Source organism: Rattus norvegicus, chromosome 14 (genome assembly GCF_036323735.1).
Source record: "Rattus norvegicus strain BN/NHsdMcwi chromosome 14, GRCr8, whole genome shotgun sequence".
Taxonomy (NCBI): Eukaryota; Metazoa; Chordata; class Mammalia; order Rodentia; family Muridae; genus Rattus; species Rattus norvegicus.
The window spans coordinates 41,518,631-41,542,613 of NC_086032.1; the positions used below are offsets into that span (position 1 = coordinate 41,518,631).

Here is a 23,983-nt window from a genome sequence, read left to right on the forward strand (position 1 = left end):
CTTAACTCTGTGCAGTCACGGGCAGAACTGCATGTTGGGGACGTGGAGGTTCTGTCTCCCAGATAACTAAATAATTCTAGACTGTCCATCAGAGCTTGGCGATGGGATATGACTGCTCAGGGTTAAGACTCTAAACTGGGCTGACCTCAACACAAACACGGGGAAACAGTTGTTTAAAGCCCCCGTCTCTGCCTGAATACCATTATTGTTGTCATCTATAGAAGTGACACCTGTGCGTTTTATGCCCTGATTTGACATGGAATTTGGCTCAGGACAGCAGGCAGCATTCACCCTTCTGGTGATGGTCAGGTCTCTGTCAAGCCACACGATGCTTTTGTGCAACTGATGTTGGAATGAAATATTAAATCTTTTACCTCCGAAGACCAATTACCAGACCCAAGAAGAGTATCATTCTGAAAAACTTTTGGCCTTGTACATCAGGAGTACAATGCTCTGCTTACAGGAAAGCCAACTTTGGAATGGAGTTTGCAAGGTCACAGCTAGGGTGATTACAATTCTTTTCAAACTGGGATGTGAGGTGCCAGGTAGGGAAGAGACCTCTGCTCAGGAAGAAAAGCAAGTGGCAGGCAGAGGAACCTGGGTCCCGTTTTATACCCTTGACCCCTTGCTATGCTATGGAACTTGAATAAAGCCCCAATGTTTGGGTCTTAAACATCCCACAGTTTATATGACTCCAACCTGGTAGAGACTTGGGCTTCTGAATCTATAATTAGTGGTTTAGGATTTGTTTGGTTTTTTTTTCTTTTTTTCTTCTTTCTTTCTTTCTTTTTTTTTTTTTTTTTTTGGTTTGGAAAAAAAAGTGACTGTAGGAATGACTACTTCATTGTTTAGGCTAAGCCCCGGTGCACTGGGAGTTAAATTGCAAAAATCATGACACCCCTTCCTTAATTCAATGGTTCAGGAAGGGCGGCACCACTGTCCAGGTCACAGGAGTGGCTCCAGCATGCTATGGAAAATGAGCGGCAAAGCATCAGCATCATGCTCAAGTCGCTTTCTCAATAATCTCCCCGCACAGAACACTCGACCCCCGTGCTCTTCTGCGCCCTGGGCTTACTAGGTAGCTCGCTGCGGCATCCGCTGCATGCCAATTAGTGGTAAGTACACGGGAAGCATGCAGTTTAGGCTACTGATTAATGTAATCCTATGAGCACGATGCCACTTACTCTGCGTCATCTGACACAGGAGTTCTCGGACCGTATCTACGAGATCAAATACAAAATTAGAGAGAGGGCTGGCAGACAGCGGATGCTGTGACCAACCTGGGAAAACAAGCTGTAGGAGAAATCAATTTGTGTGTACCAAACCTTTCTGCTGGCCATGCTGAAAGAAAAACGTCATTACACAATTAGCAATATTCATTAGCTACTAAAAAAAAAAATAAATCAAAGCCTTCGTATTTCCAAAGGGTATAAAGTTTGTATTAAAACCCAGAAATCAAATAATCCCATGCTGCCCACGAAGAAAACTCTGTTTAATGTAAACACACAAAAGCTTGGGTTTAACTCACAGTATTTGGGAAAGGCAGCTTAAAATGCAAATACCACTACGGTTACTCACACACAAACAGCTCATGCCTCTCTGTGTTGGTGGCAACGGTCTTTAATGGACATGCACATGCCCTTGCTGAGCTGCTCTGATGTGTTAATGCATTTGCACAGACAATATCAAAGACGATTTCTACCACTTTTTTTTTCTAAGAGCAAACCAAAACTTCAGCCAGAACTCCAACCTTCCGCCTGCGTTTGACAGAAACCACAATTCCTAGAAAACGGGTAATCTTAATCAAAACCAGACTCGGAGGCTATCCCACAGCTGGAAAAAAACAAAGTTTGTCCTGATCTTTCCTATTCTTCGAGTAGTTTGGGTTTATAAAGCTCCCTGCAGTACGATGGTATTAGGCCCGGATGTAGCGACACCGTGAGAAAGAGGCAACAGTGAGAACGTTGCCGTAGGGAAGCACACATCTGGACAAGCAGCATCCACAATGGAGCCCCCCTTCAGCAAGGGGAGAGCTTAAAGGCGCTATCCTCTTCTGCTCCCCAAAGACTGCTCATTTCTGTGTTCTGAATCGGATAAAGAATTGCCGCTGTAAGGAGAATCTATCCTGCTTCTAGCTTCCCAGCAATTGCACCTTGTCAGCAAAACATTACCTTCTCCCATGATCCTTATCCTAGCAGGTAATTTCTGAGTGTTTCTTCCTCTAATTTTAGAGAAATTAGCCCCAACAATGCACGAACACACACACACACACACACACACACACACACACACACACACACACACACACACACACCTTTCTTTAACTTTCACCGTTCTAGAACATTCCCCATTTACTGACAATTATTATTTCACTCACAGGGAAAACCTGTAAAGTAAAACTGCCTTTGCTGATAAGAAGGAAGTTGTTAGCACTTGGCTTCAAAGGGCATTTTCAGCTATCAAATCTGTGGGTAAGACCATAGCTTTCTGTTGGAATGGACACAAGCAGGCCAACCAAAGGGCTGTGAGACTCCTCTTCTGCTGGTAGAAAACTCATTCCGTTCTCCCGGGGGCACTTCCTAAAGGTGCTAGTTTAAGTAAGATCCTCAGGGCACCCCAAATGCCACAGCTGTGAAGCAAGTCATGAGGGGATTCTTCCCCACCAGGAGAGAAAGCATGAGCAGGGTCAATTCTGAAGACGCATACCTGGATTTCACTTAGTGAAAAGGTCCGTTGGAATATTCAAATATTCAAATGTGGTACTTGCTAAACCATCTTTGAAAGAGAAGTTATTCTTGACGGATAAGTAACGGAGCAGTCGTTAACCAAGAGTTATGTGGTTTTGTGTCTCTGTCTGGATATCCAGTTAGCATTTTATCTAAGTACAGCCTAGTGCGGAAGTTGAGCTTATGGTGCACACACAGTCTTGTCCTAGCGAGCAGTGTCAGCTTCGGCCTAGCCCTGAACTTAACTGTTTCTCCACAGTAACAGCATTCAAGATGTCTCTGCTGGCAATGGAGTCTCACTAAGTCTCACCATGCAAGACGCTTCCTGATTATTTCCCCTCAGCTCTGGCCAGAGGAGGCCCTCGAGAGGTATTTTGGGGGTACTGACAAGAGCAGCAGACTCGGAGGATTAGCTTCGTTTCTCCATTTTCTGTGTGCTCATGGACCTAAGGAGTTTCCTCTTAGATGGATTTGTTAGTTTTAAAAGGGCACTGAGGTAAGTAAGACTGTCTTTGCTCATAAGAGGAAGATAATTAGCACTTGGCTTCAAGGGGCCTTTTCAGTTGTCAAACAGGTCTGCTTTCTGTCTCTGTCTCTGTCTCTGTCTCTGTCTCTCTTCTCCCTCCCTCCCTCCCTCCCTCCCTCCCTCCCTCCTTCCCTTGCCCTCCATCCCTCTCATAAAGAGATCCTCAAATGCAAAGTAGGAGACACTCTGGGTAAAGAATGCCTTAATGCTATAGGGTATAGAATTGACCACTGTGACAGACTTGCAAGGAGCAACCTACCAGAAAAGACACTAATGAAGTTTCAATCTGAGGGTAGCAGTATTTAGAAGGGTGACAGAAACAAGGACATACCGACTGATTATGTTCATACAATGTCTGGCACTAACAGAGAACCTTGGAATCCACAAGTATTCCGTGGTAGATTCCCTGTACTCTGAATTAATTTCATGTGAGAGTAGAAAATAGCTCCGACCACTCATCTAGGATGAACACTTGACTTGGTCTTGTGTTTTGCACATAGCAATTACTCAGTAAACATTCATTAGGAGAAAATGCAAATTCTCAGGGCAGGTGTTGGTTCAATCAAGAAGCATGTCATGGGCTGGGAGATGGCTCAGCAGGTAAAGGGACTTGCCACCCACCAAGCCTGATGACCCGCATTTCTATAACTCACATAGTAGAAGGGACAATCCAACTCCCACAGGCTCTTTTTTGACCTCTACTAGTATGTGGGCAGTGTCTCCCTCTCTCTCTCCCTTTCTCATATGCATAGATGTGCACAAGCACGTACACACACACACACACACACACACACACACACACACACCCTAAAAGATTTTGAAAAAGAAGTATGTCATAAAGCTAATGGCTCTCTTCACTTACACTATTTATCCTAATATGAACCACAAATGACTGGAGCATAGAAAGCAGTAGGAATTCAAACAGTTCTCCATGTCTCCTCTTGCGACTCTTGTAGGCAAAGACTTGAAGGGGAAAAGTGGTTTCCCGCTCAGAGCTAAGTTAAAATCTTGGTGATTTAATTCTGGGTGGTGTGCTGAAGTTTGGTTTTCCAACGACGATGGAATTTCATATTTGCAAAGGTCGTGAAAACCAGGAATGCACCCAGGAGGCATGCAGTGTCCAGCCTACAGGCCCTGCCTCCTTCCTTCCTGTCACTCTGGCTTGCTCCACAGCAGGCCACAGACCCACAGTAAAGCCTCAGGTTTGAACATCTGGAAGAAGGAGAGTTGACAATAGAGGGCAAAGTTGACCACTTAGTCCCTTGGTCCTTAACTAGCCTCAACCGGGGAACTGCATGGGATTCAATCACATAACTTTTCTCCCTATGCCATTTCTCACTTGTGAACAAGCAAATATCCACTCAACCTACCTGTGATTTATTTCAGAGGTGAGCTAGAGAGGGAGCAGACACACTGAAGGGGATACAACATACTCTACAACTATGGTGTAAAGCATGTCTATTGTCTTTGCTCCCTGGGCATTGTGGTTATTACACGACTACTACTTATATCCAAAAGGCTAGAAACTGCTGATGAAGATGGCTAGGGTTCTGATTTTAAAAATGTAAGATTGACCAATGTTCTTCCTGGCCTCCACTGTGCCCTTGGCACTTTCTGCCTCACAAGGAGCTCAAGAGAATTCGTCTCATCAGTCTCTTGTCAACCAACATTAGGTAGGTAGACTGCACTTACAAACATGATATGTATATATCATTAACTGGTAACAGCAGCTTCCACACACAGGGTCTTGAAATTCCAAGATCTTAAATCAAGTCAGGAAGTGGAACAGAAATCCTGCCACCAGATGGCAGTGGGGTTGGCTAATGCTGAAAACATCCCGCAAGTTCTTAAAAATGTCTTCTTAGGCCTGAAATCCATAAAAATCAAGGAGCTTGGAAAGAAGTCTGAGTCCTTTGCCAAAGGCACCTCTGTGATTGAGGAAGAACAGTTTTTCATTTATTCTTCCCACAGAGCGAAGATCAGAAAGAATGGTTAGTGGGTAAACGCATTATTACGCTACTCTTTTCATACCTGCTTACATGCAAAAGAGAGAAACTCTGGATTCATGGGGCTGTGTCCATCATTTTGTTTCTTCTAGCAGAAGCAGGTAAGTGGCTTTGTTGCAGCATGAGGCATTAATAAAACACTCAAAGCACATGCCAAGGCCTGGACTGGAGACACAGTCACAGACGTACAGGATAACCTGACTTCCCATCATTCCTGGCATACCCGTGGCAGACTCCTAGCTCCCTACTGCTGTGCAAAAGGAAATGGGTTGGTTCAGATCTGGATGTCTAGGGAGTATCTCAGTTCTCCTGGTCATCGTACCATCTTTTTGTGAATCAGCCATCTTGTTCTGGCCTTTCCAGGCCACAGCCACTCCAAGAAGGAGCTGTTTTCTTCTCCAACTTCACTTCTGTTCCCAAAGGCTCTCACTCAGAGGCCAGAGGCCATGCTCTAGGGCAACATTTGGTCCGACCAGTAAAAGACCATTCACTGCTAAAGGAATTCAACAGTGTCACTCACTGACACTCATCGAAGCAGAAGTGCGTGGAGATGGAGTCGCTGTGTAGGAAATCCCCCTTTTTATTTGCGGAGGCCTCTGTCACGCAGCTGGTACTTGGAAATGGTTCCAATTCCGCTTTTCACGAGTAGTGAGGAGGGAATCAGGCCAGTCCCCAGTCACATGCAAAGGCGAAAATCTCCATTCAGAGCCGACCCCAGAAGCACAACTCCTGTCCTATGATGAGTATGTCCCTTTAAGCAACTTTACTTCCCTCCAACTCAGTCACCGAGGGCACACAGGATGCTGAGCTCTTATCTAGGCACACACCAGCCACACATAGCAGAGGCAGCACAACAGAGAATGCAGGCAGGAGGCTCACAGGGGTCCGCTGCTTCCCTCTGGTCTTTGTACCCTTGGCAGCATCTCAGGCTCTTTTTTAATAACTTCTTCTTTTTCCTGTGGCAGGCATGTGGGTGTAACTAGAGCCGGAGAGGACAGTTTTGTTATAGGAGAAAAAAAGTTACCAAAAGCCTGCTTGCCTGTCACCCATCACTACCTGGGAGGCAGGGCATGCTATGCCTCACCTTCCTCAGTCTTTGGGTTGTTGCTCTGAACGCAGACCTGTTCTTCCTGAGACTCCAGCACTGGCGCCAGCCATGGGGCCTTTTTGAGACGGCCATCGGTGCCAGAAGGCACTGTCCTAGCGTTAATCAGGTGGCGTTGGTGACAGGAGGCAAGAGGAAGAGGGTTATGAAAGGAGACTGAAAGGTGAAGAGAGATGCTCAGCTGTCACTCCACAGGCCTGTTAGTAAAGGCGCCATAATCTGACTTAGATGCTAGTGTGAGTTCTCCAAAGGCCTGCAACGCACCTAGAGGGCATGGTGACACCTAGTCACCACAGGACTAAGTGAGGGCCCAGTGTGCACTGGAGGACCCCAGGATGCATTTCTCATGAGTTTTCTGCCTTATCTTTCTCTCAGACACTGGAGCCTGGAAGCCTCATCACGTGTTCCTGACACACTCATATGTACAGCTTTCCCCCTTTGACGGTGTCAATCAGTCTAGAGCTCAAAAGACTGCTCTACCGGTCACGGACCACCTCCTATTTCTTTGGGTCTCAAGGACAAAGTATTTGGATGAATTCCATGTTTTCTTTCCTCATGGCTCCTACCCGGAAGGTGGGATGGAGGTTCTAGGGCAAGCAGGGTACCTAGCAATGTTCTACTTCTGCCTAAGAGAATGGAGACCAGATGATGGAACTGAACCCCAGAATAGGGCTTTGGATAGGGGCCTCCAGAGAAGAGGGGAGTTTTTAGGCTGATGAGCTGGTTCCCTAGTCTGAGCAGTGCTGTCACCAAGAAATCCTGACGAGAGAGACCCATTCTCTAGTCTCCTTCCAGTCTTGATTTACTGGAGATTTTGAAAGCTGAGGAGAAGGGAGAGCCCCCTTTTACGGGTCTACTTGGATGTCCAAAACTAGGTTACAAGGTACCTGTGGGACAGGAGAGGGAGATGTTGGTGCGTACGTCAGGTTTACGTATTCGGAAGACACAAGCGGAATCATTATGACATTCCACTTCAAGTGGTTCAACTAGTAAGATGATGCTCAGTGGTTAGACCAAAAGGGATGGCTGCAGATATTCCTGGCCTTCTCAGGCACTGATTCCCATGAAAACAGACTGGAAACAGACATTGGCCAGTATCACCATACACATGCTTCCCCAGTGATGGGCCCTCAGTACAGTTTTTCTGCTGTCCTGTGGAAGAGTCTATCAAATATATGTTCTCTAGAGGTTTGTGTAATGTATCTCATCAAACTCTTGAATTTTTGTTTGTTTGTTGATTGGTTGGTTTTTGTTTTATTTTGATTTTGATTTGGTTCTGGTGCTGGGCATCTAGCACATGCTAAGCTTATGTGTATGCTGTACCACAGAGCTATGTCCCTAGCCCCAGCCAACTTTAAAAGCAGCATTTGAGTCCCATGCAGACCTCTTTGCACCAGAGGGGGGAAATACCTGTAGTCACTCTGTGGACTAAGCATTTGTTCTTCTTTTAAGTCAAAAGTAGTAGTAGAGGGAGGTGACCTGGAGGAAGTTCGGCTCTCGCTGCTGTGACTGAGAACCTCCACATTGTCCCTAGGCCCCGCCTTGCCAATGCTGAGCCGCTGCCAAGTTTGTTGGTCTATCTCTGTCACAGGCCCAAAGTGTACAAACTTTTGCCTGGGGCCGGGCGCTTTCTTATAGGCCCTTGCTTTACGGCTGGCAAAGTCATCCCGAATGGCGGTTTCTGCATCGATTTCTGGTGAGGGCTCTGGGGCACAGGTGTTCTGAGCATCTCCATCCCTGGTCAGAACCAGAAATCAATTCCAGGAATTCCAAGACAAATACAAATCAAGGTGAGGTTGAAAAGACAAAATTAAATATATGAACAATACTACCATAGCTAGAACCCAATGGCTCTCCCATCAACCATTTAAATGAAGAAATGATCATTGTCCTCGTCTTGGTAAATAGTACTTTAAGTTTCTATTGCTTTCAAAGCATCAATCGAAACACCAGGATTGATAGTGTAAGAAAACTGTAGGCAAAGCGAAATGGTTGGTTATTCAAAATTCAAGTCGAAATTCTTTATAGTAAGCAAGTCTAGGAGAATAAATAACCGCCTGCAGAAAGTCAGCTGGGTAAAGAAGATGCTTTCTGCTAACGTAGCTCTTGGTATTAATGTTTCCTCTCTCACAGAACGTGCTCACTTCCAGACACTCTGTGTTTGGAGAGGTACTTTCTAGCCACCAAACCAGAAAAGGAAATAAGGGTAACTGCTCAATTCTCTAAATGTTAAACCCGACCACTGCTGGGGGTTAAACCAATGCACACCTTGTCTCTCCTGACACTTTCAATCTCTCCCAAGTCTCCAGGTCGGCTTCTGTAATACCAGAGAGTTTGATGAAGCTCGGAGCCTCACGGTGCTGGCTAAGTCTGCCCTGGATTCTCCTCTGGGCCAGGTCATCCTTCTGAAGGTCTGGTGCCTTCCTGAAACTCATTTCCAGTGGTTCACTCTCCTGGGTTTGCATGACGCAGGCCACCACTCTGTTCACATCTTCTCGATGCCCCTGGTCTCTGTTGATTTGATTTAGGCCCCCACATCATTGAAAAAGTCAAGTTCAAGGAGAGGGGAGCAGACAGACAGAATGTCAAGTACAGAAACTCAGAGGAGGGGACAGAGCGAAATGACAGGAGCATCCTTTCCTTTCTCAAAACTGTGGGATTAATAGGAGCTGTGGGTACCTTCACAGGATGGGACCTGGGGCCTCACACATGCTCCATGACTGCTCAACCGCTGAGCTACATCGCCAGTCCTTCATACCACATTTTAATACTGTAATAAGCAGAGTTTTTTCAGTCTCTAACTTGTCTAGCCAGGGCTGACTGAAAGACTGCCGAAAATGGTAATGGGATTTCATTTTGACAGTAACGATGCCCAATTCCCACACTACAATGAAGTCCCTACAATGAATTCAAGTTTTCTGATGGAATCTCTCAGTCCCCCTTAGAATGTGGTTTTTTTTTTACTGCATCACTAAATGTCAGTAATGAGTTTGGCATAATCCAAACTCTAGGATTAGTCTGGAGATAGCAGGCGCATGGTTCAGACGTGAAACCCAGATGTGAACGGTTAATGTAGAGAGTAATGATTCTGAAAGAAAGCTTCAACATCCAACCTCATTCTGTTTCATAGCATGAGTCTGGGTTTGTCCCTGTAAGCAGAGTAGAGAATACACACTCTTTTCTCTGGGTAGTAACTGTTTACCTTTACAGATACTGAACTGATATTCTCAGGTTGTTCTACTAAATTAAATGCAGGTTGACAAATGTAGTTTAAACTAAAGCTGTGTCAATCGTATACTTAAACATTCTATGTAAAAGCCTTTGTGTACGTGTGCCAAGCAGAGTGGTGCACATCTATCTATAATCCTAGCATCTGGGAGACAGAGACAGGAGGAAAAGGAGTTCAAAGCCAGCCTGGGTTACATAAAACTATGTCCAAAGTAAAGCATAACACAGATAACAACAAAATACCAGCTGTTTACTAAGTTCAATAATTTTGCCTAAAGATCATCTTCTAAGTCAAAGAAGTGCGAGAGAGAACGATATTCTTAGTTCCATAGCCTTCAATTCTCTAAAGTGAATGGCAGGGAAGTAATGACGATGTGAACTCAGATTTTGATTTAAGGAAAAACCACAAGATGATACATTTTCCAGGGTGAAATTCTGCAGGTAGACACCTTGATTCTTGCCATCTCTCATAATACAAAAATCACTGTTCAAATCCCACGGGGCTACATTTTCCTTCCTCCAGTCACCCCAACATGTATGAGCTGAACAACTCTGACCTAAAAGACTTTAGATCAGCAGCGTTTTGGATTCTATTTTTTTATTTTAGAGTATTTTTGACAGACATAATAAAATATCTTGAGCCTGGGACTCAACAGGCATGGCCCAGAGGTGGTCTGTATGTGACATTTTCAGCGCACCTGCATTTTCACCTGACCTGATGTGAGGTCAGGTGTGGGGTTTTCCACCTGTAGTGTGATGTCAGTCCGTAAATGGTTCAGATTGGATCATTTGAACTAAGATAAGGGGAGAAAGATGGGAGTAGGAAGTTCTCTTGAGAATGACTTCTGGGATAATACACATGGAAGAGCATTATAAGCCTGAAGAAGTGTGCGATGTGTGTTTGTATGTGTGAATACATGTGCTCATGTGCCATGACATGACCTCATGTGGAGGTCAAAGGACAACCTCATGTTTTGAGCCTCGCCTTTTCCCTTGTTTGAGACAGGCTCTCTCTTATTTACTTGACACGTGCTTGGCTAGCTGCCTTGCAAGCTTTTGACAATTTCTCTTGTCTCTACCTCCCATTGCCTTGTAGGCAGGAATGCGCTGGGATTAGACACTTATGCTACTGCGTCTTGGATTTTTATGGATCTGGGAATCTAAACTTCAGCCATTAAACCTACATGGTAATCACTGAGCTATCTACCCTTTTGGTAAAAAAAAATCCACCATTATTTATCTTGTTTGTGTAAGAGAGGAAAGAATAAGTTTTGTTCTTTCCCTTCTATCTAAAACTTCCTAATTCCAGAGACTAATAGAAAGGCAGTGGCTGTTTTCTGTGGCCTTTGAATGGAGTGGAGCACCTGAAGTATTAGTTGTTCTCTTAAAGGCAGTGGGCCATGTCTAGTTTGGCTAGTGATGCAAATTTACAAGACAAGGGGTTGGAAAGAGAGGGATGGGGGCCATGTACCAAGCATTTTTGCGTAATGATGCTCCTTCTTATATAGACACACACAGAGTGCACACCTTTTATATCCTAGATTTTTCTTGTCTGACGGTCCCTTTGAGAGGTGTTGGCTGCTGCCCGCCTTCGCTTCATCGTTTTTTCGGTAAGGCCCGTACAGCAGTTGGTTAAGTGGCACCATTGGCTTGCGTTGGTTCATCCTCGCCCTCCTTGCAGCAAAGTCATCTTTCTCAAGGTCAGGCAGCAGGCAAGCAGCTTCGTCTTCCGACTCTGAGTCTTTGCCATGTTGGTGGGCCAGGAAAGGGTTTTCTTTCCGAAGGATTATATCACGAATAGCTTCTTTCTCTTCACTCGATTGCTTTTGACTGATAGAGCAAAATCAAATGGAACTCCCCGTATAATCAGATCAAAAAAAAAGTTTAAATCCCCATCTCCAGGCTTTGCTGTTATTGAAAAGTTCTCTCAATGCTGTTAGTTCAAAGGGCAGCACCTTTCATTTTAGTTGCAGCACGATTAGAATAGGCTTCCCCTTGAATTTAGCCAGATACAAACAACACTGAGAAGTCATATAATTTGCAGGGCTCAATGAGCATCCTTAACAGCAAGATCCTAAATGGCTCAGAAAGTGACAATCCAAAATCTTTCTGTGAAACAGTGGGGAAAGTAGGGGCCTCCTCACCGCCACCTTCATCACCACATTTGTGATACACACAGTAAGGTACCACCCAGTTTGGTTTTAGCTGACAGAGCAAAAGAAGGAGCCCAAGATAAGACTCTGGAGGAAAACGCATGCATGAAGCCATGTGCTACAATACAGGACATGTGCTCAGTACAAAGCCTAAGGAAGATCTTTCTGCAGCACACTGAGCTGAATGGAGACATATGGAACAGTTTAAAGGCACTCAGAGGATGACATACAAGCTGATCAAGCCCTGCATTCTCCCATCAACACCTGCTTCCTCTCCCCCACTCCCTAGGCTCTCCATCTTGCCGGGTCTGCTTCCTTTCTATTGGTAGAAGTGCAGGACAGCATGGTAAAGGCACTCTGCCAAATTATTGCTACAGATGATTTTCATTTTCAAAGGATTCTTGAAGGCCCCTTAAAAACAGAAGCTTTAAATTGCTAAAGGTAATCTGATGGTAACGTGTCAAGCAGTAAGCTTTAGGACTTCTCTTATTTTTTTTCTTTCCATCCTGGAATGGTGAGCAAGACAGCAGTTGTGCTTATGTGGCCTTCAAAGAATTTCCCATTCTTCCATTTAAAAGACCAGTTTCATTTTGAAGTCCCAATATGGGTTGGAATGTTTAATCCCCCATCACTGATTGTATTTCTCAGTTCATAAAAGACGACAAACAAATAAAAATAATTTGATTTCTACAAAAGCATACCTATTTGCGTGAGCTTTTGGAAAGATGATTAAACATTCTTGAGCTAAGGACATAGCAGACAAACAAATCAAAATAATTTGATTTCTAAAAAAAAGTGTACCTATTTTGTTGGGGTGATTTAAAGATTGTGAAAAGTCAATTTAAAGTTCCTGAACTGAGGTCATAACTTAGTGGCAGAGAACCTGCCTAGCATGCACAAACACAAGCTCAATCAATTGTACTGCAGCCCCCATGGACCCACCAAAATGTGCTTAAGGTAAGGCAAGATGGCTCAGTGGGTGAAGAAGCCTGTTGCCCACAGTGACAGCCTTTTGATTCCTGGAGCCATGTGGTGGAAGGAGAAAACTGACTCCCATAAATTGTCCTCTGACCTTTACATGCACACTATAGCACACTTGTACACACACACACACATACACACATACACACACACACACATATGGAAACACAAGCTAAATACATGGTCTAAAAATGTAAAGATTAATTTTTTCTTTATCAAAAGCCAAACTCATGTCAAGAATGAAGAGAGGAGGAATTGACCTGGCTGAGGACAGAGACAGCAATCAGTCTACTCTGGTTGACCAGTTAGTCCACTGGCTATTACTTTGTGTCATATTGTACCAAAAGAGGTCATTACTTTAGTGACAACAGATCTCCTGTGTGAGTTTTGGAAAATAAAAATATGCTTGGTCATATTCATAACCCCTCCCCACTATTAGCCATTGGTCCCATTGATCTAAAAATCTCAAGATTTTAAAACAAATGTGTACATGGTGTTTTACTCAACACACACATTATCAAAAGCATCAAATCCCGCCCTTAGTTGCACACTCAACTCTCAGTCTTCTGCCTAGTCTCTCCCTAAACTGTGTTCACTTTCCTCCCTGAATTATTTTTTTAGTTGACATGTCTGGCAAAGATCAACTTGGATTAGTCAACTTTGGCCATGAAGAATGGTTAGAAGAAGACATCAGATCACTGAACTACTTCAGAGTCATTAAGCAAAAAAAAAAAAAAAAAAAAAAAAAAAAAATCCTCGATTATAATGATGCTGGCCAGTGGATAATGCACATAAGCTATGTATTAGAATTCCTCCTAATAGTAATTCTAGCACTAAAGTTGCATAGCCTATGGTCTGTATACACTCATTGTCATTTTATCAAGTAGAAAAACTAGGCTAATAAATTTGCACAAGGTCAAAGAGCTCGTGCATAGATTCGAATACAAATCAAGGCAGGCTGGTTCCAGGGACTCTGCTCCATGACAATGAATAGAACATTGTGCTACTGACTGGGCCAACAACAATTCCAGGGACAGCTTTGAAAGCAGAGCATCTTACCAAAAAAAAAAGGCATCATCATTACCGTGAGATAGGAGAAAGGGAAGTAATTTGGTAACTAAATAAAGAGATTCTGTGAGTCGTGCTTAGAATAGAGTTGTAAATTGCATTGCACAACCATATTCAGAAGACCGATGATAGCAGAATGCTAATTAATCATACCTCACAATTTAGGTCGACATTTTAAATTATCTTACAAAGCCCTTTCAGTAGGAAGCACACACCTCACATATTCTTGCACCTCAGTGTGGCGCCAGTCATCTGTATGAACCAAGTCTAAGACTAAAACTCTTTCTACTTCTCGACCAGGAGGCCCCGGCTTCATCTCTGAAAGAATTAGTTAAAATAAAAAGTATGCATGTATGCAAATGGCCCTGCCAATTTACAATGCCAATTTGAACAGCTTGAATCTGGTACCTTATGCATCTTGCAAGCCCAGCTGGGCTGCAAATTTCCCAAGTGTTTCTTTTTAGGCTAACTGCCCAGTGTGGCAGGACTCATTTCAAGTGATCTTAATTTAGATATGTGTGCTTCAAAGAAGAGACTGAATAAAGTTTCTCTATCAATGGCCACTTCATGATATTCCCGTCTCTGGAATATCTTTACTCCAACCGGAACACTGTTACTATGAGTAATTCTTGTTCATTGTATGAATTCTTTAAATTGAGAGCTTTGTGGCTATCTCAGAGAGATGAAAAATGATGTAAATTATTGGCTGGCATCACTGACCATGAAATAAAAATGCATTGAAGGCAGATATGTAGAAGAATAGTCACAAGTATATACTTACCAAAAAGATTTCAATGACTTCTATTCTGTATTATTTATTCCTTAAAACAACCTATTGGTAAACTCTGGCATATTTTTATTTTTTTCAATAACCACAAATCTGAGCAGCTAATACGTAGACTGGTGACCACAAGGACTCTACAAACCAGGAAATATGATGTCCATTTTGCATAGAATAGTAAGGTACTTAGTTCAAGTTTTATGAACTTAGCTAAATGACTTTAAGTCCACATGAGCAGCCAAGCCCGGCTGTGCAGATCTGTATCTACTGAAAGGTTTGGAAATTACTGGGTGGACATTGTTTACTAGAAGGACTATAACCCATATGCAATTTGAAATGCAGAACCCTAGTGGCACCTGAGGGGACAGGTCTGCAATCTCAGCTACTTGGGATGCTGAGTCAGGGAGATCCCAAGTTCAAGACCTGCTTGGACTACAGTGAGACAGAGCCCAGCTTATAGCCTGGCAACCCTGCCAGCCTCATGTTTAAAAAAAAAGGAAGGAAAAAGGAATGCTATCATGACAGGAGAGATTAAGGGCCCAGTGCATGGGATAGGGCAGGAAAAAAATGTTTGTCTCTGAGTGTCTAAGGTTTATTTATATATTTTAAAGCATATGAGATAATGGTTAAAACTAAGGGAGGGGGTGGGGAGCTGGGGAGCCAGTTTGTAGATGAACCCTTGCTGCATGAGCGAGAGGACCTGGCTTTAAATTTGCAGCACCCACTTAAGGGGAGTGGCTATTCGCTTGCCTTTAAGAGGGAGCTTCCCTGACTTCAGTGCTGGAGTAAGGGGCAGAGACAAGGGCACCACTGGGACTTTCTGGCCAGCAGCCTAGCTCCAGATTCAACCAGAAACTGTGCTCCAAGGGAACAAGCTGGAGAATGACAGAGCCATACACACAATGTCCTCCTCTGGGCTCTGCATGCTCAAGAACAGAAACACTCATATAACACACACACACACACACACACACACACACACACACACACACACACACACACTATAAATAAACTAAGGAAGAGCTGGCATTCCCTTTTACCCCCTTTTACTTGGCAGTGAACAGCCAGCTTGGCTTGGCAGTGAGTTTGTTCTATTCAAAGAAACTGGGCTCTCCAGAAAGGCCTGTTCGTTCTCTTGGGAATGTCATGGGCAACAGCAGAAACCTCCCTGTTACCCTGTCTCCAGGCACGGCAGACACATCCAGAGTCACAAAGGTCATGCTTGTGTCTGTCTGGTCCCTAGACTGGGAGATCTGTGCAGAAAGAAGCAGGGAGCCAGCATCTGGTAGAGAGGGATGTAGAAGAGTGTGTCTGGCACTGGGCTACATCTGCTCTTCCTCTGAAGATTTCTAAAATGTCGATTGTTCCCTGGAGAGCTGTCCCCTCTGTCATTAATTACGGCGTGGTTGAGAACATCCACAGACTAGCAGAACTAGTGAGTGATGAAACACATGCTAATGATTAGGAAAGAAGCACAGTCACGTGAAACCTATAATTCAGTAAAAAATTGACTTCTCCAATGGGAAACGCCAAATAAGAGAACTCAAATCTCCATGGTGTTTTAATTTAAGGGGAAGTGAATCTTGGTTCTTATTTTACCCTCTAAAAAAGGAATCTGGCTTCTTTTGCAGAATCTTATGGGGGAGGGTTAATTAAGTTAACATGGTCATAAAATAAAATAGAAGAAAAAGCAGTTTATATAAATTTTTAACTTCTATGGAAAACTCTAATAAATATTAACTGCCACACATTTATTGAGAAGTCCTATGTTCTGCTCCTCGATGCTTAGGCACCTCCTGGTTTATATTTTGTGGATCCTCTAGGCTTCTAACATCGTGTGGAAGTGGAATGACTGTACCTTTGGTCTGTGTGCATAGTGGCTTAAAAGTAATACAACTAGGTGTGTGAGGACTCTTGAGAAGCAGACAGAAAAGTGGTCTGGCTACAAAGGCTGGCTCCCACCCTTTAATGTGTTTGTCCATTTCTTGTACAGCACTTCCTGGACAAAGTCTTTCCCAACTGAGAAACAGCCTCAAAAATTATCTTTAGCTTCTGCCTGGGTCCAAAACTGTGATGACCAGAATCCATCTGGATGTCAAAACAAGAGACTTGGGGTCAAATGCCTTGAGAGACATTGGCATAGGTTCAGTGATTTATAAGCTCATTTTCCACACACGGAGAGTCTTGGTTTTTTGTTTGTTTGCTTGTTTGGTTGGTTTTTTGTTTGTTTGGTTTCTGGTTTTTTCCCATGATTTGCATTTCATTCCAGTTAAGCAACTTTCTGCCACATTAAAAACAGGACCCTAAGTGTGGATAAACTTAGGGTAACTCTCAAGTCTACTGTGCCTTGGAAAAAGTTAAGTGAGAAAATGCAGACATGCTGGGCTGGGAGCATGTGCATGTGGCATGTGCATGTGTATGTGGCATGTTCATGTGCATGTGGTATGTGTATGTGGCATGTACATGTGCATGTGTATGTGATATGTGTATGTGGCATGTGCATGTGACATGTGTATATGGCATCTGGCATGTGCATGTGGCATGTTCATGTGCATGTGGCATGTGCTATGTGTATGTGGCATGGTGGTCATGCCTTTAGGAGTGAACTAGAAACTGAAAACCTGTCTAGCAAATGAACTCATGGTGACCAGAACAGATATATGGTGCTGCAATTGGGGCTGTCTCTAGGAATATGGCTGCCTCAACATGAATTTAAATAGTGTGAGAAAGTTTGAGGCCTGTTGACCTTAACAGGTCTGCACACTTCTGCTTCATAGTTAACTTGGATGACAGAGATAAAAAAGTTAAATCAGATAACAGCAAACATGTAGGAAGCAAAAAAAAAAATGACTACCTAAATATAATATCCCCACCAGAACCACATTTTAAACCATGACTAAATGTCTATATATTGAATGAGAATTGTTATCAAAGAATTCAATGTTTTACTGTAAAATATGCTTTGCAGTTACCGAGTGGCACAGGCCACTTACTGAACTCCCAGCCTGTACACAACTTTGTCTTAGCATCTCCTTGCTCATCCTCTAAAGGATTCACAGATAGGATAAAAACAAAGGTATGTGCATCAAAGATGTGCAGATTTGATTGTTCATAGTCTTATCTGTATAACTCAGTAATATCTTCTCTGTGTTCTAAACTTGAAGATGGGAGACAGACAAGTTGGAAATATGGTACGTGGTGATGGGATGCAAGTTCCGTATTTAGCTTCTAGCTTGGTCTCTGGGATAAGTAGATGCTTGAAGGATACAGGGAAAGCACATGTCCAACACAGTCAAAGAATATTTGAATACTCAGAAGATATGGTATGATATTATTCTTCATTATTTCAGAGAATTACTTATAACACAAGTAGGATTTTTACACCAGAATTTCTAGTGTTTAGGGTAGGTAGCTTAAATATTTGGGTAGGGACGAGAAGAAATAGATCCTTTTTTAAACCAATAAAAGTTTTCCTACAATTAGATATATAAAAGCCAACCCTGGATGTTCCAATTAAGAATTAGTCCATGGAGATAACCACGGAGGGAGCATATAGTGAAACACACGTGTGGGATCAGATGTGGTGCTGTGGACAAAGTACCTGAATCTGGCTGCCATGTCAGCTCTGACCAGCTCTATAGGTTACTTCCTATCGTTGCTATGGTTTGAATGTAAACTCTCCCCAGAATCTCCACTGGCTCACGTATTTGTTGATTTGATCTCTAGATGGTGACCCTGCTTGAGAGATTCTAGAACCTTTGGGACAAGGGATATGATTGGCCAAGGTGAGTCACTGGGAACAAGTTGAGGTCTGTAGCTTGGCCTTATGGGTCCCATTCTTTACAATAAAACCGGCTGCTTCATGCACCTGTCAATAAGACCAAACCCCTCCCACCTTCACACTTTCCCTGACATCATGGACTAAAATCCCCCGAGACCATGAACAAAAATAAATCATGCTTCCCTTCAGTAGCTTAGGTCAGATATTTTCTCACAGCACCAAGAAAAATAATTAATACAATCACCCATCCTTTTTTTCTTCCTCTGAAAACACGAGTGTGTTCCTAACCTTTAAAATGAAAAGGAAGAAATGGGTGTGGAATGAATTCCAAGTGTCAAATCGCTCTGAGCATCCATTCGATAGGTGAGCGTTGCCTGCAAGATTATTTGTGGGGCTCACTGTGGTTCTTACATAAAAAAGAAACAAGCTTTTCGGAACTCTCCACAAGACAGTAGACCCATAGAATTCTGTAGCTCTGACTGCTAAAACACTTCATCCCACCCACCTCATGAAGTCAGTCGCGCTGTATGCTAAATGCCTTTAAGCTGCAATGAAGAGAGGTCACTGTACCAGTCTTAGCTTTCGAAAACACACTGACAAGTTCGGTCCTTACTACTCCTTAAGAGAAGGCAGACCCATGGGTTTTTGTAAGTCAGTTGTTCTCTCTGAATTGTCCTTCCTCTATTTCCAGATGTTGAACCTATTCTAATGATGGGCCATGGGGTAATGAGCCATTTAGGAGTGGGATGAAAGTTAACAAGACACAAGCAGTAGGAAAATAGAATGTTATTGCTAGGTGAATCCTGCAGCCCACACAACTGACTGAAGGGATGGGGTCTAAGGAAGCAGAGAGGAGCTCCCGCTTTACCTCCATTTAATGTAGGCAAGGACTTAGCAGAGACATGCCCCAAAGGCAGAGTATCTATTTCTATTTGTCCAGAGCAGAGGCGACTGATGGGATGGACACGTAGAAACTGGGGTAACAGGATGAGAAATCCAATTTGCTAGCCAGAATCCAAACCTGCGGGCATGCAGAAGGCCAGCCAGCCCAGCCCTCAGCTGGCAGAGCTAACCTGGCAAAGCGCTGTGCTGCAGGCATGACCTTGATCCCAGCTTGCTCCAGCCTTCTGCGTTTTTGCCTTTCCACAGCCTCTCTGTCTTCAGGAATAGCAGCTGGCACTGCAGCAGCATCCTCAGGAGACTGCGCCTTACCATTGCTGGGAGGAGCTTCTAACCCACACTCAGGCTTCCCGTCAGGGTCCATCTGGCTGCTGGGGTCATCTTCAGTGGGAGACCCTGCTTCACTCCCCTCCTCCTCTATGGTTTCAGGGTAACTAGTGAGTCGGACAACACAGTTTACCAAGCTAACAGGCAGGTCAGGGAACGGACTAGACATCGCTTCTAAGGCATTTTGATAACACCTTTAACTTAGAAAAATAGTCACAGCACAGGATAGGATGCTGCTAAGGTGAGGTCAACTTAGTGTTGTTAATCCCTACAATGCATTTCTCCTCCATACTGAACAAGGGCTCTTGAAAACTCAATATTGAAAGCAAAAAACCCTTTCTACTGTAAAAGGTAAAATTCATTAGTTTTGATCAACACATACAAATTTTAAGAAGCATTTCCTTAGTGGGGAAAACCATAGATAATAATAATGAAATATTAAGTCCTTATAAAGACAGGACCTGTTTCTTAGTATCTTACTATTGGGCCCCTAAACCCCAAATACAGCATCCAGCATGTAATAGACACACAATAAATACTTGCAGAATAAATATGTACATTAATAAAGACATTAAGGGAATAGTTTCCTTCTCTAAAAACAAAATACCCTACATCTTGTATTTATTGTGACACTTGTCTACACTTGAGTCTTCAAGCTTTCTCCATGTGTCTCTTATCTGAGCTGGTTCTATAGAAGAGCATTAAGAATATTTTTGTATAATCTTTGTACACCCACTATAACAGGATCAGAAATCGGGCAGACTCCACAGTAGGCCACGTGACGTGTTTTCCACATTCTGTCAACAGAACTGGCCTCAGAGCAGCAGCTCCTCAGCAAAGGATTTGTTGGATATCTACTGCGCACCACGTGAGATTCTAGGGACCTTCATGAAATCAACATTTTATGACAAGCTCTCTGGAATGCATTGGCCACTTTCATCCCTTCATAAGGTACATCAAGGAACAGAAACCTCACTCCTACCTGAAGGGCCTTTCCCCGCCCAGGGGGGAGGTGGCCGTACTCCAGCTCTTCCTGTATTCTTCCCGCTCCGCCTTCTTCTTTCTCAGAGGGGCTGGGACATAGGCTGTCTGGTTGCTTTTGTTCGGGAGGTACTGGTTAAAAGGCACTGCTGATTTCGGCTCACCATGAGAAGTCCGTCGTGCGGACATATCATCTTTCTTCACATCTGGCAACTTCCGGTGGGGCAAGTCTGATTCAGAATCACTTCCTCTTCCTGGAAAACAGAGGATGGATACTGATCAAGTGTGTGGGGGTTAGCAGAAACATCCAACAGCATTTCTATAGACTCTCATGTGTTCTGGAATTCAAACTTTGAGTTAGTAACTTGGAAAACAGTCTAAATTAGCCTCCTCTGGATAAAGGCCTCAAATTTCAGTGAGGAAAACCAAAAACAAACAAACAAACAAACAAACAAAACAAAACAAAAAAACTACAAGCATGCCTTTTTTTTTTTTCAAAATAGAGGTAAGCTTAAGTGTGCCAGAAATTACTGTAAGTGATACATCTGTGTAGAATTGTTTGCCTGACAAACTTTGAGCTTTGGCACTCAAAAGAAAATCTCACCAGTTCCCCAGTGAGGATTTTACTGATCTCCAGCCAGAGTCCTCTGCACTCTGACAAGTGTGTGTTAGAAATTATTTGTCTGTGTGTATCTTCACCCCGTCCAGAACACGGTGAAGGTGTAAATTATAATCTAGTAGCAGAGACAGAAGAGAATGGCAGAACTTAGAAAAGTGACCAGTTGGATGTCACTAAGGGTTGGTCTTCCAAGAAGTTACATCTTCTACATGGAGTTTTCTTGGTTCCTGATCGGGGACCATCTTTGTCCTGCTGTCCATTCCAACTCATGATCATGCCCCCTCCCACCCCAGCATAGTTTTCCCTCCCTTTGTTTTGAAAACAAGAGACTTCTAAAGCATGCCAGTGTATTCAATGGCATCTCAAGCTCGTTTACAGGAAATGGTTTGGCTGAAAGAGTCTGTTTGCTTGTTTGTTTTCTGTAAAGGAATTCGGCTCTGTCAACGTCAGCCTTGCCCCTAGATAACAGCCCCAATAATTCCAACATATTTTTTTTGCCCAAGTCTCATGTTGTTAGATTTCTAAGGTCTGTTAGAATGAAGCTATCGTTAAGGCAAACATGATTGTATAAGTAACTGCTATTTTAATGATGCTTGAACTCTTAATCAATGAATGCAAGAATGACATAATGACTCTGCTGGTAACAAAGACATTTACGCTTAAGAAGAAAAGCCAAGACCTGGAACAAGGCAGAGGGAGTAGTGGGCCAGGTTTTAGGTCAGATCCACTTCATTTCCAGCCCTGCTATTTATTTGTCTTTAACCTGACTACTAAAGCCTCCATTTTCCAATCTGTAAAACGAGGGCAATGATGTCATCTGCTTTACGGGACTACTGGAAGGGTTGACTCCACCTATGACTCTTGGTTCAGTATCTGGCACCTAGTGTTAAATACATGCTGCCTAATATTTAGGTTGTAACAGTTCCGGGTCCATCAGACATGAACTGTGGCTTCCTAAGTTTGTCTCTAACACACTTGACTGTCCTCTTCTGTGAGATTGGAGTGAAAGGACTTACCCTGGAGATCAGATGCTACAATGATGACTAAAAGTCTATGACTTTAAAGTATTGGCTGTGAACAAGTTGCTCATTGTACGTGGAATATTCAGAATATGAATTATTCATGGCGCTTGCTTACAGCCTCTCTCCTGAAATTTTGGCCATTTCCTGACTTGTTAGTGTCTGATTCATTACTTAGCTCCCTCCCCACAACAAGCCTTAACAAGTGTACCTATCAGTGTCAAAATAAAATGTTGCCTTTAAACAAATATGCCACCTTGCCTTGCCAAGCACATGGATTTGTTTCTCCGCTTGATAGTAGCCTCTCTTTATAAAGATAGAAATAGGCTCAGAGGGGCCAGGAGGGCCCTCCCCTGCCCATGGCTGATTATTGTTGGCTCAGGGAAACTAGAATCTGCTCTCTAGACACCCCAAAATTCTGTCCTGTCAGTGCATAACACTGAGGAAAAAATGTCTTCTTAAAATTACCTGACTAGACTTCTGGTTTCTAGCTGGCGCCTGAACCTCGCTGATCCCGGTCCACAGCTCCCTGCTCCCAAACCCCATGGGAGAGAGAGCTCATCACCCAGAAGTGTGGGCAATCCTGAGACTGCAGGGCAGGAGAGACCGCCACTTCTGCCCACCTTTGCCCACATCCCTGGCCCAAGAGGAAACTGTATAGGGCCCCTGGGAACCAGAAGATAGGGGCACTCAAGCTGCAGGAGCCCTGTGGTTCAGACTGTGCCCTGATCTGAAGGGACCCAGTGAAACAGCTCCCTGCACCCAAATCCTATGGGAGGGAGGGAGAGCTAGACCTTCAGAGGGGCAGACACACCTGGGAAGCCAGAGGAGACTACTCTTTGCCCACATTTCTGACTCTAGAGGAAAACGCCTAGCGCCATCTGGGCCCCCTGTGCACAGGGTCCCCGAATAAGGAGGGGCAGGCCCTTCTGGTTGCTGCCCTCATGGAGAGCTGAAACCAAGCCCTGAGGAGTGACTTCAGGCCTGAGACCAGAGGTAAGACCAACTTTTTTGCTCCAAGTGACCTGCCTGGTGGACTCAGGACACCCACCCACAGGAACAGCTGAAAGCCAGTAGACAGGAACAACTACAGACCTGAAAGCAGAACACTCTGTTCTGATAACTGGCTGAAAGAAAACAGGAAAACAGGTCTACAGCACTCCTGACATTCAGGCCTATAGGATGGTCAAGCCACTGTCAGAAATAGCAGAACAAGGTAACACTAGAGACAACCTGATGGCAAGAGGCAAGTGCAGGAACCCAAGCAACAGAAACCAAGACTACATGGCATCATCAGAGCCCAATGCTCCCACCAAAGCAAACACTGAATATCCAAACACACCAGAAAGCAAGATCTAGATTTAAAATCACATTTGATCATGACGATGGAGCACTTCAAGAAAGACATAAAGAACTCCCTTAGAGAAATGCAGGAAAACACAAGTAAGGAAGTAGAAGCCTTTAGAGAGGAATCACAAAAATCCCTGAAAGAATTCCAGGAAAACACAATCAAACAGTTGAAGGAATTAAAAATGGAAATAGAAGCAATCAAGAAAGAACACATGGAAACAACCCTGGATATAGAAAACCAAAAGAAGAGACAAGGAGCTGTAGATACGAGCATCACCAACAGAATACAAGAGATAGAAGAGAGAATCTCAGGAGCAGAAGATTCCATAGAAATCATCGACTCAACTGTCAAAGATAATGTAAAGCGGAAAAAGCTACTGGTCCAAAACATACAGGAAACCCAGGACTCAATGAGAAGATCAAACCTAAGGA

General features: G+C 43.7%; 1 protein-coding gene across 37 annotated transcripts in view; it reads right to left on the reverse strand.

Moving 5' to 3' along the window:
* Limch1 (LIM and calponin homology domains 1) overlaps positions 1-23,983 on the reverse strand; it is a 313,045-nt gene that overhangs the window by 52,198 nt on the left and 236,864 nt on the right. For 14 of the 37 annotated variants that reach the window (XM_063273087.1, XM_063273085.1, XM_063273086.1 and 11 more), the window contains 8 exons: positions 20,565-20,817; positions 19,429-19,689; positions 11,119-11,421; positions 8,632-8,874; positions 7,774-8,100; positions 6,343-6,458; positions 6,138-6,237; positions 1,185-1,220 (listed from right to left, as the gene is read on the reverse strand). In XM_063273087.1, the coding sequence (XP_063129157.1) occupies positions 1,185-1,220; positions 6,138-6,237; positions 6,343-6,458; positions 7,774-8,100; positions 8,632-8,874; positions 11,119-11,421; positions 19,429-19,689; positions 20,565-20,817 (1,639 nt within the window). Of the gene's footprint in view, positions 1-1,184; positions 1,221-6,137; positions 6,238-6,342; positions 6,459-7,773; positions 8,101-8,631; positions 8,875-11,118; positions 11,422-18,175; positions 19,224-19,428; positions 19,690-20,564; positions 20,818-23,983 lie in introns of those variants that run through there. The other 23 variants (XM_063273089.1, XM_063273090.1, NM_001401575.1 and 20 more) reach the window with 4 other exon arrangements.